Genomic DNA, 14,959 nt, shown 5'->3' with positions numbered 1-14,959 from the left:
TTATCCAGATGGCTATCGGCTGCGGTTCCGTGTAGGGCTCAGCACCGGACACGAACACAGTCACCAAATGTGGCGCCGGCGGCTGCCAATGGGCCCGGCACGCCACTCAAGTCCTGATTGACTCGAGTACCACGTACTCGAGATAGCCGCATGTGTGTCAACAAGGCCCGCTGGAAAAAAGGTGACACGGCAGAGTGGCGCCGCACACAGTGCGCCGGCGGACACAGCCGGACCTCACAGGTAAGTACGGGTCGAGGTCAGCAGCGCCCGGCGGTCACGCCGCCACACAAGGAAGTCCACAACGCGGACATCGTACGAGTACAAAGTTAGCTTAACGACCGACTTAGCCCAGAACATCAATATTCATTTGGGGGCGAGGCCATTTAAAGCCGGTAATTTTTAGATCAAGAGGACTGTATTAAAACACTAAGTGGCTTTTTTATGGAGGCAGCGTAAGAAGGAGCCGATATGGAAAATGCTCTGAAAACATGGTCGTTCGTCGAGATCTCCCTCTCAGACAAAATCGAGTCAGCGCTCAGGATGTGGAGACAAAGGCGAGCTGGAATGTTATTTTCTCCCCGGTTAGCCGAGACAAAGCGCCGATTTGGGCCGGACGTCGCCGGTCAGACCGTTCTATTCGGGCCATTTTTGGCCCGGACAGTCACCGGCGGACCGCCGCTCGACCAGAAACGCAGCGGCCCCGCAGCCGGTGCCGTCAACATAAGCCTTCCGCGTTTTTATACCCAGCTAAACGGTGTGGGGCAGGCGGTATCCGTGCGGCTTTGGGCCGGCGGTCCGAGGACCAGTTTGGCAGGACCAACATCCGTAATGCCGGCGCCGGCTCGGGCCACGTTCACGGCCGCCGAAACTGCCGTAACGGTGCGGCCCGACCCGCGCCGGCCACCACCACGTACCTTCTTTTGGTAGATGGCGATCCAGTCGGTGGAGTGGAACCACTTGTGTCCCTTGATGTCGTTGACACCGTTCTTGAGGTTGCCGTAGCGCTTGGTGAGGTCGACCTGCAGCAGGTTGCGCAGCAGGTCCTTCAGGTCCGAGCTGAAGTGGGACGGGTAGCGCACCTGGACGGCAGAGTAGTCAGTCAGTGACACGCACGGTGTGACAGTCTCCAACATAACGACTGATGTTAGCCAGGCCCCAGACTGTCCTGAGCGACCTTCAGCGGCCGGTAATCAGTCAACAGACGATACAACACAGAGCAGTTCGGCAGATAGCGATGGCGTAACCTAACGGGACATGCAGCGCTCAACAGACGCCCCGTCACGAGACCTCACCCTCCCTCGCCCTCCCTTCCCAAACACTGTTGCTAACGCCCTTCAGTGCCAGTTTCTGCGTCTCACGACTCTGCAATGCCGACTGCGGTTTCATAAACACTCATGTTACCATGAGCACGCCACTAATAACAGCACATGATGAGTTCCCATTCCTCCTGCTGCTGAGGGGCGTATATGACCTGCAGTCCGCCCCTCCCCGGTCCCTTACGGGGGCGTGTGGCGGTCACTGCCCACCACTCGAGTCCAGAGTCCTGCTCTGCACCGCCGGGTAGTGGAAAAGGCGACCTGGCAGCGCCTGCTAGCGTGATCGCACGCTGGGGCGGTGGCGGCGTCTGGCTGTCCCCTCAGGTCACGAAGTGGCCGGTCACCCCTCTCCGAGGAACGACGGGTCATTGACTGTCTAGTGTCTACCAGTAACCGGCCAGAAAACAAAAAACTTATTTTCAAGTACTCCAAAAAAGTGGCTGAATGCATGGGTGTAACGTTCGTTAAAACGAGCTCTGAAGTTAACTCGGCAGACTTCAAGATCTTATATTCGAGAACCTTGTTCTGTAACTATCTAATCAACAACAGAATTACTACTGGTTTGCCTTCATCAGATTTCATCTCCTGCTAAAATAAAAAAAAAAATCGAGCGAATCCTTCTACCGTCCTTTGCCACCCCACCGCCATCCCATCTCGTCCCGCCGCCGTCCCGTCCCGTGCCATCGGGTCCGATCCCACCCGTCCACCCCTGCCGCCGGGCACTGCGGACCAAGCGGCGCCGAGCCGCCGAGTCAACAAACACGGGCCGGCAGCGGCGATCGATCCGCCCTGCCTCTGCCTCTCCCTCCGCCCCGCGCCGCACTGCACCGGCCGCGCTGTAACCGCATTACCGCGCCTCCGCGCGCCCGGTGCCGCCCCGCCCCCGTCGGCCGGCTCGATCCGGACCTCTCGTGTCGCCGGCAGGCGGTGTCGACCTGCCCCGGCAGCTCCCCGCCGGCACGGCTGTCTTCATTAGGGGCGTCTCAGGGCGCCGGGAGAGCCCCGTCCGTCCGTCCCTCCCACTGGCGCTCGTGGCCACGTCAACTTAGCGTCCAACGACTGACAGGTGAGCCGCAAATAGAGCCGAGGCGCACTGAGCGGGCGAGTAAACCAAGCCGACACGGTGCACAGAATGTGGACACCGGCAGGTGAATGATAAATACTAGCTGTTCAGCAGATCCCACGGTCTCAGTCACCATAAATGGTTTAATAAATGATGGTGGATGTTGCTGCGTAGTAGTGGAGTTTACGCAATGATTTGATATAGCATGTGCTATTTGTCAACGTAAAGTCAGTGTAAATATGACCTACCCGAGCAAAAAGTTCTGAACTTCTCCACATACTGCTAAATGTAATGTCTAGTCAGCGGAAGTTCATTTACATTGCAAAGTTCAACGTCCTTTCAACGCAAAATTCCTAGTAAGACCAGGAGGGACCATTTCTCTAACTTCCACAAAGTCACAGATATTACGTAAGGAAAAGTGTCGCAGAGTGGCGAAATCCTACAAGTCTTTCTAAAAGGGGAAAATCAGGAGCGTTCCACGTCTTCCTCACCCCACTGCGGGTCACAGCACACCTCACACTACACCGCTCTCCGCACCCCCGTGGACGAGTCTGCGCGCGTCCGTACCTTTCCGGAGACGATCCGCTCGTAGATCTGGATAGGCTGGTCGGCAAAGAAGGGCGGGTAGCCGGCGGCCATCTCGTAGATGAGGACGCCCATCGCCCACCAGTCCACCGCCTTGTTGTAGCCCTGTGGCGGAGAGAGAGACATGTTAGAACCAGTCGAACACGATCGGTGCACACGGGCCCGTGTTTAGCGCAGGTGACGGCTTCATCCACCACTGTGGGCTATCACCGTGTATAATACCCACTCGTGTCTGTAATCCCCCCGTGTCGTCAGAGGCGGGTGGTGACAAATACACTGATCACCGGCGATATACAGCGTCGGCGGTGTGTCAGCGGGTGGTGTCAGTGTCAGCGTGACACACCACACATCCGCCTGTCTGCGACTGTCCCAGACAGTGTCTGCCGTCACACATTCACGCCACCAACACGCAAACGTCGCGACACGGTGTCTGGGCGATTACTCAAGTCTCCCTACGGACACTGTCAGCACTGACTACCAACAAATGAGCACTCCTGCATCCACGACTAGCTTTGTGGCCGAGTGGCAGCGTCCACCACGCTCCGCTCGAGACCCGGTCGTACCTTGCTGAGGATGATCTCCGGCGCCAGGTACTCGGGGGTGCCGCACAGCGTCCAGGTCCTGCCCTTGACCCGCTTGGCGAACCCGAAGTCAGTGACCTGTGGGAGGGACAAAGCCGGGGTGTTACAGTTGCTAACGCGTACACAGCACACGCATACATACAGCCCGGGCACTTGGCCGGGCGAGGGATGGAGCGGGGTGTAACGGGGCTGAAAACAATGCAGGACAACGTGCCCGAGAATCTAATAGGACAGCTCGGATAAGCCAGTAAGCAGCGAACAATAGCGGCGGTGAGATGAGCTTACACGCTTAAATCCGATTTTTTGCTCGCGCACTTTCAACAGTTGTATTTATGTAACCCCACGGATGCCAGCGAGGGCAACATGGTATTTACGACTTGATTTATAACTGTCCATCACACTTATTTCCCGAAATAGCATTCGCAAACATTCATTGGCCCCGTGCGCCCAGCGACTGATGCGTTTTGGTAGCAGCGACTGGCCTACCGGACATTATAAATCACACCTGGCTGCAAACAGAAACAAACTTTCCACGGAGCCTGAAATAACCCGGTGGAAGTTTGTTATTGGTATCGGGCCGTAAATCGCGCTCACACGTCACGCGGCCTTCCGAGTTATCGCGCCACTCGGCCCGGCGGCAGATAGCGTTTCAGCTGGGCGGCACGAGTGCCAGGCACTCAGCTCGCCGCGCTCCGGCGGATCACGGCGGGTCGAGTGGGGCTCCGAGTGGCCGCTGTCCAGCGGCGCCCAGCCGACCGACATTCCGCAGGACCGGACTCGCTCTCTGTCCCACCGCGGCCGGCGCCGTGCGACGCGTAGCACCGCAATGCGACCACGACCAACAACAGGAAAACGGCTCCAGCGAGACGGCTACCCACGGCCGGCGTCCACACTGGCTGTCGCCGCCGCCGCCGAGCGAGCGCTTCTAGGAACGGCTCCAAACAATACGCAGCACGCCGGCCGACAAGGCCGCTGTCGGCGCCGGACCAGTTTTCGGGCCGCCATGTGCCGGCCTGCATACAGCCGTCCGAGGGCACGGCGTCGCGGCGGACGGCGGGCGGGCGGGCGGCGGGCGGCGGACGGCTGGGGAGAAAACAGAGACGGACAGTAGAAGGCCACGGCGGCGCGGCGGCGAGCTGACAGCGTGCCGCTATCACAGCCGCCATCAGAGCGCGTCTCGCTCGTCTCGCGGCGGCCGGCTGGCCGTGTTTACCAGATCGCCGGCGGCTGATATCCTCACACACCGTTTACGACTCGCATCGTCGCATCCTTCCGCCGAGGCGGCACCGGAGGCGCGCCACTGACATGGTCACGTCCCCGGGCCGTGTCAGACGAGCCGAGATCGCGGCGGGCGCCCAGCGGAGCAGCCAGCCCTCCGAGACGACCGGTCCGCCTCTAACCGGTCCTGAGTGGCCGCTGGATCAGCCGGCCGCCGGGCCGACTCGGCCGGCTGGCGGGCCGGAGCTGTGATGGTCATCGCGCCACTCGGCGGGCCGTAACCCACTCTCGCCACCGCGAGCAAGCACCGGGCGGCTTTTAACACGGACGGCGCAAGTATGGGGTAGCAGAGAGTCAGATGTATAGCTGTACACTCTGGGCGTTCCGCTACGCGTTTGATTGGCCCGACCTTCACAAGTCTCGCCAGTCGCCGTCATGATCAGTCCCACCTCCACACGCCCACACTTCAGAGCAGTTCGACCGCACGTCGGCTGGGGCGATATCCACGCTCGATAGAGAAACACAGTCGGACAGGAACTCATCACCGCACCACCGCCGCCGCAGCAGCACACCAACAGTAAACAGCCTCTAATTAGATTTTGCGAGACGGTACCGGCTGTAGTTGGTTTGGCAGGCGCTAGTGATGACAGCAGTAATCAGCAATCACGGCTGGCGCGCCGCTATGATGGATAAAGCACGGAGACGGATACAACACGTTTGTAGACACGTAAGCACATCCGGCGGGGTAGCTGGTCCCATGGTTTCTGTCAGTCCTACTTCATACCATGACCCGAATTCTCAGAGAACACATACCAAGGTTGTTTCAAATACAGTTCAGTCTCAGATAAAGGCGGCTGGATAACCTAATACACAATATAGCCCGGTATTCGAAGCGTCGTTAGCTGTTAAGGCCGAACACACTCGCGAACAGAACGGGCTGTCATTGCAACTGTGAGCGACGACCGGCCGCGCCGCTCCAGCGGTGTTTGGGTGACCGATTGACAAATGATCGCGGCCCACGTTCCGAGTCGAGCGGACGAGTACCCAGTCCAGCGAACAGAGGCGGTGGCCGTCGCTCGGCGCGGAGTCTGACGGATGGTGCCGGCCGTCTGGGCACTGTCGATTACTCGGAGTGGCAGCGCCTCCCGTGCACACGAGCGAGCCAAAATAGATGATTGGTGGCAGGGTAATGCAGCGAGAATTTCAATCTCGCTCAGAGTGATACTCACGTGTTGCTGCTTTATAGCCACTTGACCCAGATGAACATCGTGCCAGGTTTTTACCCAGCTGCAATTGCAACGCTTAGCCTTAGACCATTTGACGAATCGTTTTCTCCTCGATCCACGTGAATTCAAAATCTTAAATCACGCGACCTACTTTCGATAAAAGGCGTCTCCTGTCTGGGAACGTGAGGCCCTTTCGTTTCAGCCCAGCAGGCTCATGTGTTCTTTGAATTCCTCTGGGGCGTAATCAGGTCGACTGCACGTCGTCTCAGTTTTCCTCTCGCCCGCGCGCCGCCTTTGGGAAGCTAAGGGTGCGCAGTTCAGCACCGCCCTGGGTCCGTCTGGCACCGCGGCTGACGGGGGCGGCTCACAGGGACCGCTGCAACCCCCGTCAGTCCGTCAGTCCGTCAGTCTGTCAGTCCATCAGTCTATCAGTCTCGGTCCCGTCAGAGTCGGTTCGGAGCTCGGGCCGGGTGGAGGCGAGGGCGGGGCGGCTCCGGCGGCTCCGCCTGAGTCCACCTGGCACCGGTGGTGATGAATGAACACCACCGTGCTCCACCAAGGACGACGGGAAGTAATACATCACACAGGTGGCCGTGCTCCGCCTCCGCAGTCCCCTGATAAATGGCAGACTGCTGGGCCGGCGCAGGAGCGCTACATGAATTTCATGGAGCGAAATCATTTCGTGACCAAATCACTTCCATATGAACTCTGAGCCCGCTTTGCAGACGGTTGAGACTGCAGAGTAGGCTGCCATACACCCGCCAGGACAGACTGAAGCAATCTCTGCCCAGTAGCCGCCACCATATCAAGCACCGACAGCGACCCTGTGTGATGACCAGACAGCCAGCATACACACTGGGACATGTCAAAGGGTCCGTCAGATTAAAGGAAAAGGGCCACCTTTAACATGGGGATTGAAACTGAGATAGCCATCTTGTAGCCCGTGTCCGAAAACCTATCTGTCTTCCTGCTTACGGCCGATTTCGGCCTCCATTCGTAGTTATCGGTAATTTTAAAAGAAAATACGCCAGGAATGCGTCCTTATCCCAGGAATGCGTTCTTATCCGACAATACAGCCACCCGCGGCGAGGCTTTGGTTTTTTACCAATCAGCTCCAACCAGCTCAGCTTTAACCAATCAGCTTATCTGACACAATCCGACGAGTCTGTCTTCTGAACGCTGATTGGCTTGAGTGTGACGTCATCGCTATGCCATCATACAGTAGGTGCCGTAGAGAGTATCAACATAGTACCAATATGTTAAATAGTTTTAAATACTTTTTCGCGAATTGTGCACTTCTGGCACCAGTTTTAAAAAGAAAATGAAAAATAATAATGTCAAAATGAAAAACAACGATATCTTCATATTTCACGAAGGTGGCCCTTTTCCTTTAAGACGTACCACTGTCCAGATGATAAAAGGACAAGGTCGCCTTACAAGCACACGTGCAAACGACAGCGTCGTGGTCATTTTAAGACCCACCGATCAGCCAGCTCTTTCGCGTGAGCTGTCACACATGTAAGTTTCAAAGCCGTCAGCACATATTGCAATCGGCCATTTTACGGCTTCCGCCGTCCTTGACATGCCATATCAGATCGATAGCGAGTCATATACTGCAGAATAAATGACTGATTTCTCCCCGGCAGCCAGCGGCCGTCGTCCCACGCTGTGCAGACGCTGAGGCCGTATCGGGGCGCTGCGGCGAGTGTGTGTGCCCTGCGGTGCGTGAGAGCCTCCCCAGCAGCTCAGTGTGCCTCCTCCCCTCGTCCCCAGCGCCGCCGCTGTCCTGCGGGCGCGTCCGACCAGATAACGGCACTGAGAGCTCGCCGCCCGCCCGCCCCGCCGGCCGGCCGCCGTCCGTCCTCCGCTCAGCATGCACTCCGCATCGCTGATGAGCGTCCGGCGCCGGCCGGGCCGCTGCCCCCGGCGGACCGGATCCACCGAGCAGCGCTCAGCACTCGACAGCCGCCGGCAGGGGCCTGCTCACACCAGCCTGCAATGTAGCGATACGACGCCGGTTGGGCCTATCGTGTGCGTTGTATAACACCAATGTGTCATACCACAACCACCAGTACTCCCAAGGCCACAGGGCATTAGCACCTCTCGTTCCACACAGGTGCGACTCTCCACCTTTGCGACAGGTGTTACCCCTCGCCGTGGCACATTTCCCCTGTCACCCTCTATCGGTTACCTATCTCTCCTCTCACTGCCCACGCTCTATCCAGCCAACAGCAGCGTTGGGCAGACCTATCAGTCTACAAGTGGCACTCGCAGTCCGTATTCGGCCCGCTCCGCCCTGTCAGGCCCAATACTCGGCGTTAGAGCCGCGATCACAGCCGGAGCGGCGCTGGGCAGCCGCCGCCCCTAAATGGGCGGCCACTTTTCTTCATGACTACGATCTGCCGACAGGCGTGCCCCGGCGGCCGTCCTTCGGCGCGCCTCGATGAAGATGGATACTAATAGGAGAGCGGACACACAAAACGAATCGCTAATTGTTTGTTAGGAGACGGTGGCCCAGTTTAGTCGGCACGGCTGAGCCCATGTCGGGCTCCCGCAGATATAGAAGGGCGTGGTGACACGGGCGCCGCCGGCTGGTTCGACTCGGCCCATATACGTATACAGGCTGGATAGAACATGTTACACAACACTGACCTACACCTCGGCCGTCAATGGCACCAGTGATAAATGACGCATTTGGAGGGTTCCAGCAATTCTCCTGGTACAATACAGCCTTGTCGCCGCTGTTCGACACTCGTTGTCCTTTAATGATAAAAATGGCAGGCATTTGATGACATTGTGCAGGAACATTCCCCATAGCAGACTGCGCGCTTCATGAACACACAGCACTACTAAAATCGGAGGTTGACAAAGAACGATAACATCACATTGAGTTCACCGAAATATTTTGCCGATTAATGGTATCTTAGCATGGGTAGTGTAGCCAGAGCCTACACAATACATGCACATGTCTCAGCGTATCCCGGGGTCATCGCTGCCCATAACATTCCGTCACCGTCGCCCCACAGACCCACCTTGATGTATCCCTGGCTGTCTATGAGCAGGTTCTCGGGCTTCAGGTCCCGATAGATGAGGTCCAGGTAGTGCAGGTACTCGAACGACAGCACGATCTGGGCCGCGTAGAACCGGGAGTGCGGCTCACTGGAGGCAGACGGGTCGGCTGTCAGTCAGATGTCCCGGGAGGCAGGTCTCAGGGGAGCGGGGCAGACGGGACACCAGACAGCAGGGCTGTCAGACGGCCACCGGATCGGGAGACGGCTGACAGACACCGGCAGCAGGCCGTCATACACAGTTACACTTTGATGTGTTACATTTTGAAAATTAGAGCACACCGCTTCAAGATGTGAAACAGTATGATGAGATACACAACATATCTTGCTTTTGATAAAAAAGCAAAACGTTTCAAGCAAATGTGAAGATTGGTAGAAATCCCGACAGCAAAGCTGCTAATATAGCGACAAGCAACGCCGGAACCAAAGCGAAGGGAAAAGAGCAGATAGGGGACAGTGGGATGCAGTTGCTGGGCGCATGGCGATGGAAGGTGGATCGTGGACGATAACTGGTAGACGTTGAGTGATTTCTCACAGTGGATGGTAGGTGGCAAAAGGTAGACAGGAGTAAACAGTCAGTGGACAGTGAGCAGTGGACGGCGAACGTTATTTGGTAGACGGGAGTTGGCGGTCAGTGACGGTGAGCAGGACGATGGATGATGATGAAACTGGACAGATGCGCAGCACCCAGCCCCTAAAGTGTGCCTCAGCTCTTGACACTGCGGTGAGCCGACGGACAAGCTCGTCCTGCCTAGCCCCACATCATTCATCCACTCATCAAACGAGCCCGTGCAGACCACCAGTGCTGTACCCCGTTCCGTTACACTACTACCAGTGACATCAGCGACAGTGTTAATACACAGCGACAACAAACCCCAAAGCCAGTAATATAGCTGTGGCCAGCCCAGACCGCGCCATCGGCAGCCAGGTCCGGCGGGCGGCATGCAGCACCGAAAACGTTACGTAAAACCGGCCCGGCAGCTCGCGTGCACACTGCCCGGACGCCCACCAGAGTATGCAAAACATGTGATCGACATCTCACGGTGCCCATAAGCTAACACGAGACATGAGCACTTTGTAGGCCGAGTCAGGAGAGCGCAGCATGCAAAACAATACAGAGTGGGTTCACATCACAAGGCCACGGATGTCACAAGCAGCAGCCAATGGGGTATTGGATGATACAGGCGCGAGGATGAAATAGGGCCATTGGTCAGTCACATCAGCCAGGCACTATATACAGCTTCCGAAATCGGCAGATCGCGCGGACGGAACGTGAAAAACGGTCCACTCAGGGTCGTTATGATACAGGGTTCCATTCGGACCGAATCACGGCACAGTATGTTACAGGGTTCCATTTTTAAGCCTCCTTCGCGCATGCCGTGCCATTCCCAGACACTGGTGAGTGGCTAGCATGCAGGGCTCCGCCACCAGCGCCAGTGCCAAGACGGCCGGCTTCCATCACCGCCCGGAGGGCATGCAGCCCAGGGACCGTGCCGACGTGCGAAATGACGAGCCGCGTCTTACCTAAACCGGCCGCTTTTTCGCAGGTGAGAGAACATCTCACCACCGGGCACATATTCTAACACCATGTATAAATTTGAGTTGTCCTGCAAGAGACAGAGGGACGTCGGTTAGCGACGCGGGGCGATGTTCCCGCAGGTGGCTGTACCTAGGAACAGGAGCCGGAGGCACCCATGAGCAGGAGCGTGAAAGGTGCAGGCAAGGCTGGCGGCGGCCCTGAAAAGCAAACCCCGTGATGGCCCCGCAGGCAGCATTCGTAACACTGGAAAGCACACCCATGGGACGGTCTGTGCGGCGGAGCAGCTCCAGTGAAAGACGTCATCCCTGATCGATGTTGATAAGCGGACCTGGCAGCGATCCCTGAGGACAAATGTTCTACACACAGCCGCTCGAGCCTGATCGGGAACCCCGACCCCGAGTATGTGTAACACCACCCGATCGCTGTCGATGCCCTGAAATGTTGTCACGTGTGATGTGTATTCAACAGATCAGGACGACCCGGGCCCGCCGCCCTCTCACGTGAGGCCGTGCCGTTCGCTGCGGTAGCACCGCCGCAGCCAGCGGTATAGGTCGCCGCCGGAGCTGTACGACGTCACCAGGAACAGCGTGGAACAGTTCTGGAGGCAGCGGAGAGGCGCGCGACGGCCGCTAAGCGAGAAAGAGTCACACAAATCCACCAGCAGCACAGGCCGCACTGGTCGAGCATTGGTGTAGCCTGCCGCCAGCCTAGCTAATAGCTGGCAATTACAAGCCGATCATCAGGCGATCACTAGCCGACTTCTAGCGACTACGGGGTACGGAGCAGCAGGGCGGGGCGTTACCTAAACCGTCCCATGCGGCGCAGATGGGAGAACATCTCGCCGCCGTTAATGAAGTCCAGGTTGAGGAAGAGGCTGCAGTTATCCTGCGGACGGCGGTCGGCCGCGGTCATTAGTGTTCCAATCAGCGAGCCGGCGGCGCGCGGCGGGAGACGCAATCTGCACGGCCCACCGACCGCCGCCGGCGGGGAAAGCCACGCCCCCACGCGCGCGCCGGCCGACCGCCGACTACGCCCACGTCGCCCACATCGCAGCACGGCGCGGCGGTGGGCCCCGCCGCAGCCGGATCACAGCCCCCGGCCCCCGGCGGCCAGCGGGCCTGCCGATCGCCGAAATAGGGCCAGCCAGGGCCGATAGTCGGGTAGGTGTCAGTTTATGAGAGCCGTGAAGCACCCAGAGCGGAGCGGAACGGCGCGCGCGAGGAAAGGCGGCGCGCCGAATCCGGCGGCGGCGGGAGACGGGGAGGTGGCAGGAGGGAGGCTCGGCCGCGAGGGAATTGAGACATAAACAAGCCGGCTTCGTCAGATGGAGTTTGGACACCGTGTAACGCAACAGGGCTCAGCGGCGGCCGAGTGGCCGCTCCCCGGACGCCCCATCAGAGATTACAGCGCCGGGTGGGCAGACGGGGGCGGCAGCGACCACCGGCGGCTCCCGGCCCGAGCGCCTATACAGGTCTCCCCACGGATCACCAAGGAAAAAAAACGCGCCGGCTCAATAACGCCTAACGACCCTACCAGAGAATGCTCTCCAACACTCAGGCATGCCTCCGGGTAAAAGGTGCTAAGCACGCGATTGCATCAGTTCCAGACAGGCTCCTACTAGAGAATGGCATCAATGCGGCGTAAAGCAATCAAAATCTATCGACTTCGGCTTCGAGGTTTAGTACCGACTTCTGCTGAAAACGTCTGAAGCAACACGCTTAGGCTGTCTGCAGTTGTAAATCTGCAGATAAGCCGAAATGACTGCCATGTCAGGCTTCAGAACCACTTCCAGGAAGGCTAAGTTTTCAATGAAACTCGTTTTTATCCGGTTCATCGAATACGACTAGGACCATTATGGCAATTCTGCAGAACGGAAACACCACCGTCGATATATCTTTGGCGCATTTCAGTCTGACAGGCCGGATTTCTGGAAAGGTACCAACAGATGCACTTCCCAATGTAATGTTTTATTGGTAAGGTCACGCACTTGTTTTATCCAAGAAATCGAATATTACTCGTTTCTGACGAGATAAGAAAACAAATTCATTTATATTCTTCTCCCGCTACGCCATCCTTCACGTTCACACTGTTTCCATCCCAAACTCTGACAAACTAACAAAGAAGAAGAACTGGCTTTGAAACTAGTTTAACGTGCAAATCATTATCATAATTTGTAAATCAAATCATAATTTGCAAATCATTATCAAATTCGTACTGGTGCATTTACCTCAGCGTCTGTATAACACACTAGACAACAAGCGAGAGGCCCGGTAGAGAAAAGGGCAGAGTGGCGTTGGCCTCAGCAACAGACGTGCACTAAAACAACAACGCCACCGCCGGCTTCCCGTAGCCGATATTTTCTGTCCGGGACTCGGAAACATCTCAACAAACCATAAACCGTCGGCAGAATTTTTGCCAGCCAAAGCGTCCCAAGGTGACTGCGGACGAATTTTGGTCAGCGGCGCTCCTCGGGCAGACCGCAGCCACGGACAGAAGTGCAGACGTGAGCGACGCAGCTCACAGATCTCTATCAATGGGCCCAGGCATTTGCCAAGGAAAATATGGCAGCCCTTTTTGGAAGGTGGTCGGATGATTGCACAGAAGAAACTTGACAGAGTGGAATGCAGCAAAACAACCGGCTGCCAAAGCCGCTAATAAGGCAAAAGATTGGGATATAATGATAGCCGTGCGATGTGTGCCGTATCTGATGGTACTAATTCGGCAAGACACCGTCCTTTTCGTGGAACAAGAGACTTACGAAGACAGATGGTGCATTTTCTCAGTATGAGACGCTTAAGATAAATTTCAGATAAATGTTAACGAGGTTATCTAGTGACGGACCGATTCATCACCACCTCAACGAACTACGAAAATGGCTCGTCCGACTCACTAAGCCAGATAACGGCAAAAGTGAGGTGTCACCTAACCCGCATCACTTCAAGCGGCATCTTATCAGTCGCTCTTCCTTCAGCAGCAGGAATCCAATCTGTCCAAACCGAAGCTTACAACGCCTCGGCTGTTGCTCATATCACAGTGCCGGCCCGGTTATCCATTAGCACGTGCGGTGGTAGCGCCGTACGTGCTAATGCTATGCTAATGTTCCAGCCGAAACGGACAGAAGACAGTCGGGGACTCGGGACTGTCCGCTTGGGAACGGGCAACAGCCAGACCGAAGCGGACGGATGGTCGATCCGGCATGAGCCATGCCCAGGCGATACATAATTCACAAACACACGTAACAGCCAGCAGTGACGCAAGAGGGCAGGCTGCGACAAATTCGGTAATTATTTCATCATTTTTATAAACAAATCTAACATAAGAAGATATGACCAGTACATAAGTGAGCTACCCAGTATACAAAAGGCCCAAAAACTGGATTGGACCCTGACCAGACCTAACCAGACCCACCCCCCACTTTCAATAAAAACATTAGGCGAGCCTTGACTACCCTATCATGTCCTATCGTGCCCCCTCTGTCCCGTCCCCTCCCCTGACACCCACTTCCAGCAGGACGTCCGGCAGTGGGTGTGTCGTGTTCTCACCTTAAAGTGGTACTGCAAGCTGACCAGGAACGGGAAGTTGATGGCCTGCAGAATCCGCTTCTCGTTGAGAGTGTGCTCCACTTGTTTCAACCGTACCACCTGCAATCAGAGGGGCCGTTAGTCGCGGTCACGGCAGGCGGCGGCACGCAGTGGCTAACACCCACGCGAGCAGAGCTGGCAGCGGGCGGCACGGCCCTATGGTCGGTAATCTGCGCCATCGGACGGCACCGCCGCCGACAGGGGGGTGGGCGAAGGCCGCCAACACCCGCGGTCCGACACCGCAAGTGTCGCGCGCGACAGACGGCAGCAGTTGCGTAACGCGCTCTCAGATCCGCCGCCGAGATACCGCTGCCAGTTAGCGCCGGTGATGGTGGTGATCCGGCCGCACCCACCGAGTCCCCGCACCTGTGGCGGTGTCGCGGCAGCAGCGTCCGGGACCTCATCAGCGGCATGGGCGTCGGCCGGTCAGCGCGGCCCGGTGTCTCAGGTGTAGGGCACACCCTGGGCGGCCAGAGCGACCGAGACGGGCATGTCGGATCGGGCAGGCTCTCCCAGTCCTGAGAACTCTCTGCCCCGACCGACCGTCCAGTCCCAGACAGACGCCCGGCGGACTGGCCGGCGCCTGACCGCCATTGGACAGAGGTGTAATGACCGTACGACGGATCGCCACTTTGCCGTCTCGGCCCTCCCGCCTCGCCGCAGCAGCAAAAACCGACCCTCCTTCGCGGCGAGAGGATCTTACGTCAGCCTGAGGCAATGAGATGGCCAGGTGCACCGTATAGCCCAGTGTGTCCTCCAAGAGACCGGCCACCAGTCTCCC

At 57.5% G+C, this 14,959-nt stretch overlaps 1 protein-coding gene across 4 annotated transcripts in view; it reads right to left on the bottom strand.

Moving 5' to 3' along the window:
- The window catches only part of LOC122394539 (cAMP-dependent protein kinase catalytic subunit 1-like), a 46,792-nt gene that overhangs the window by 1,262 nt on the left and 30,571 nt on the right, over positions 1-14,959 (bottom strand). For 2 of the 4 annotated variants that reach the window (XM_043391504.1, XM_043391517.1), the window contains 6 exons: positions 14,140-14,238; positions 10,582-10,664; positions 9,022-9,148; positions 3,528-3,623; positions 2,947-3,069; positions 915-1,079 (listed from right to left, as the gene is read on the bottom strand). In XM_043391504.1, the coding sequence (XP_043247439.1) occupies positions 915-1,079; positions 2,947-3,069; positions 3,528-3,623; positions 9,022-9,148; positions 10,582-10,664; positions 14,140-14,238 (693 nt within the window). Of the gene's footprint in view, positions 1-914; positions 1,080-2,946; positions 3,070-3,527; positions 3,624-9,021; positions 9,149-10,581; positions 10,665-11,399; positions 11,483-14,139; positions 14,239-14,959 lie in introns of all 4 variants that reach the window. The other 2 variants (XM_043391496.1, XM_043391511.1) reach the window with 1 other exon arrangement.

This window comes from Amphibalanus amphitrite, unplaced genomic scaffold (assembly GCF_019059575.1).
Source record: "Amphibalanus amphitrite isolate SeventyFive unplaced genomic scaffold, NRLGWU_Aamphi_draft 000025F_arrow, whole genome shotgun sequence".
NCBI lineage: Eukaryota > Metazoa > Arthropoda > Thecostraca > Balanomorpha > Balanidae > Amphibalanus > Amphibalanus amphitrite.
The sequence above is the reverse complement of the archived record's forward strand: the minus strand, read 5'-3'. Positions and strand labels throughout refer to the sequence as shown.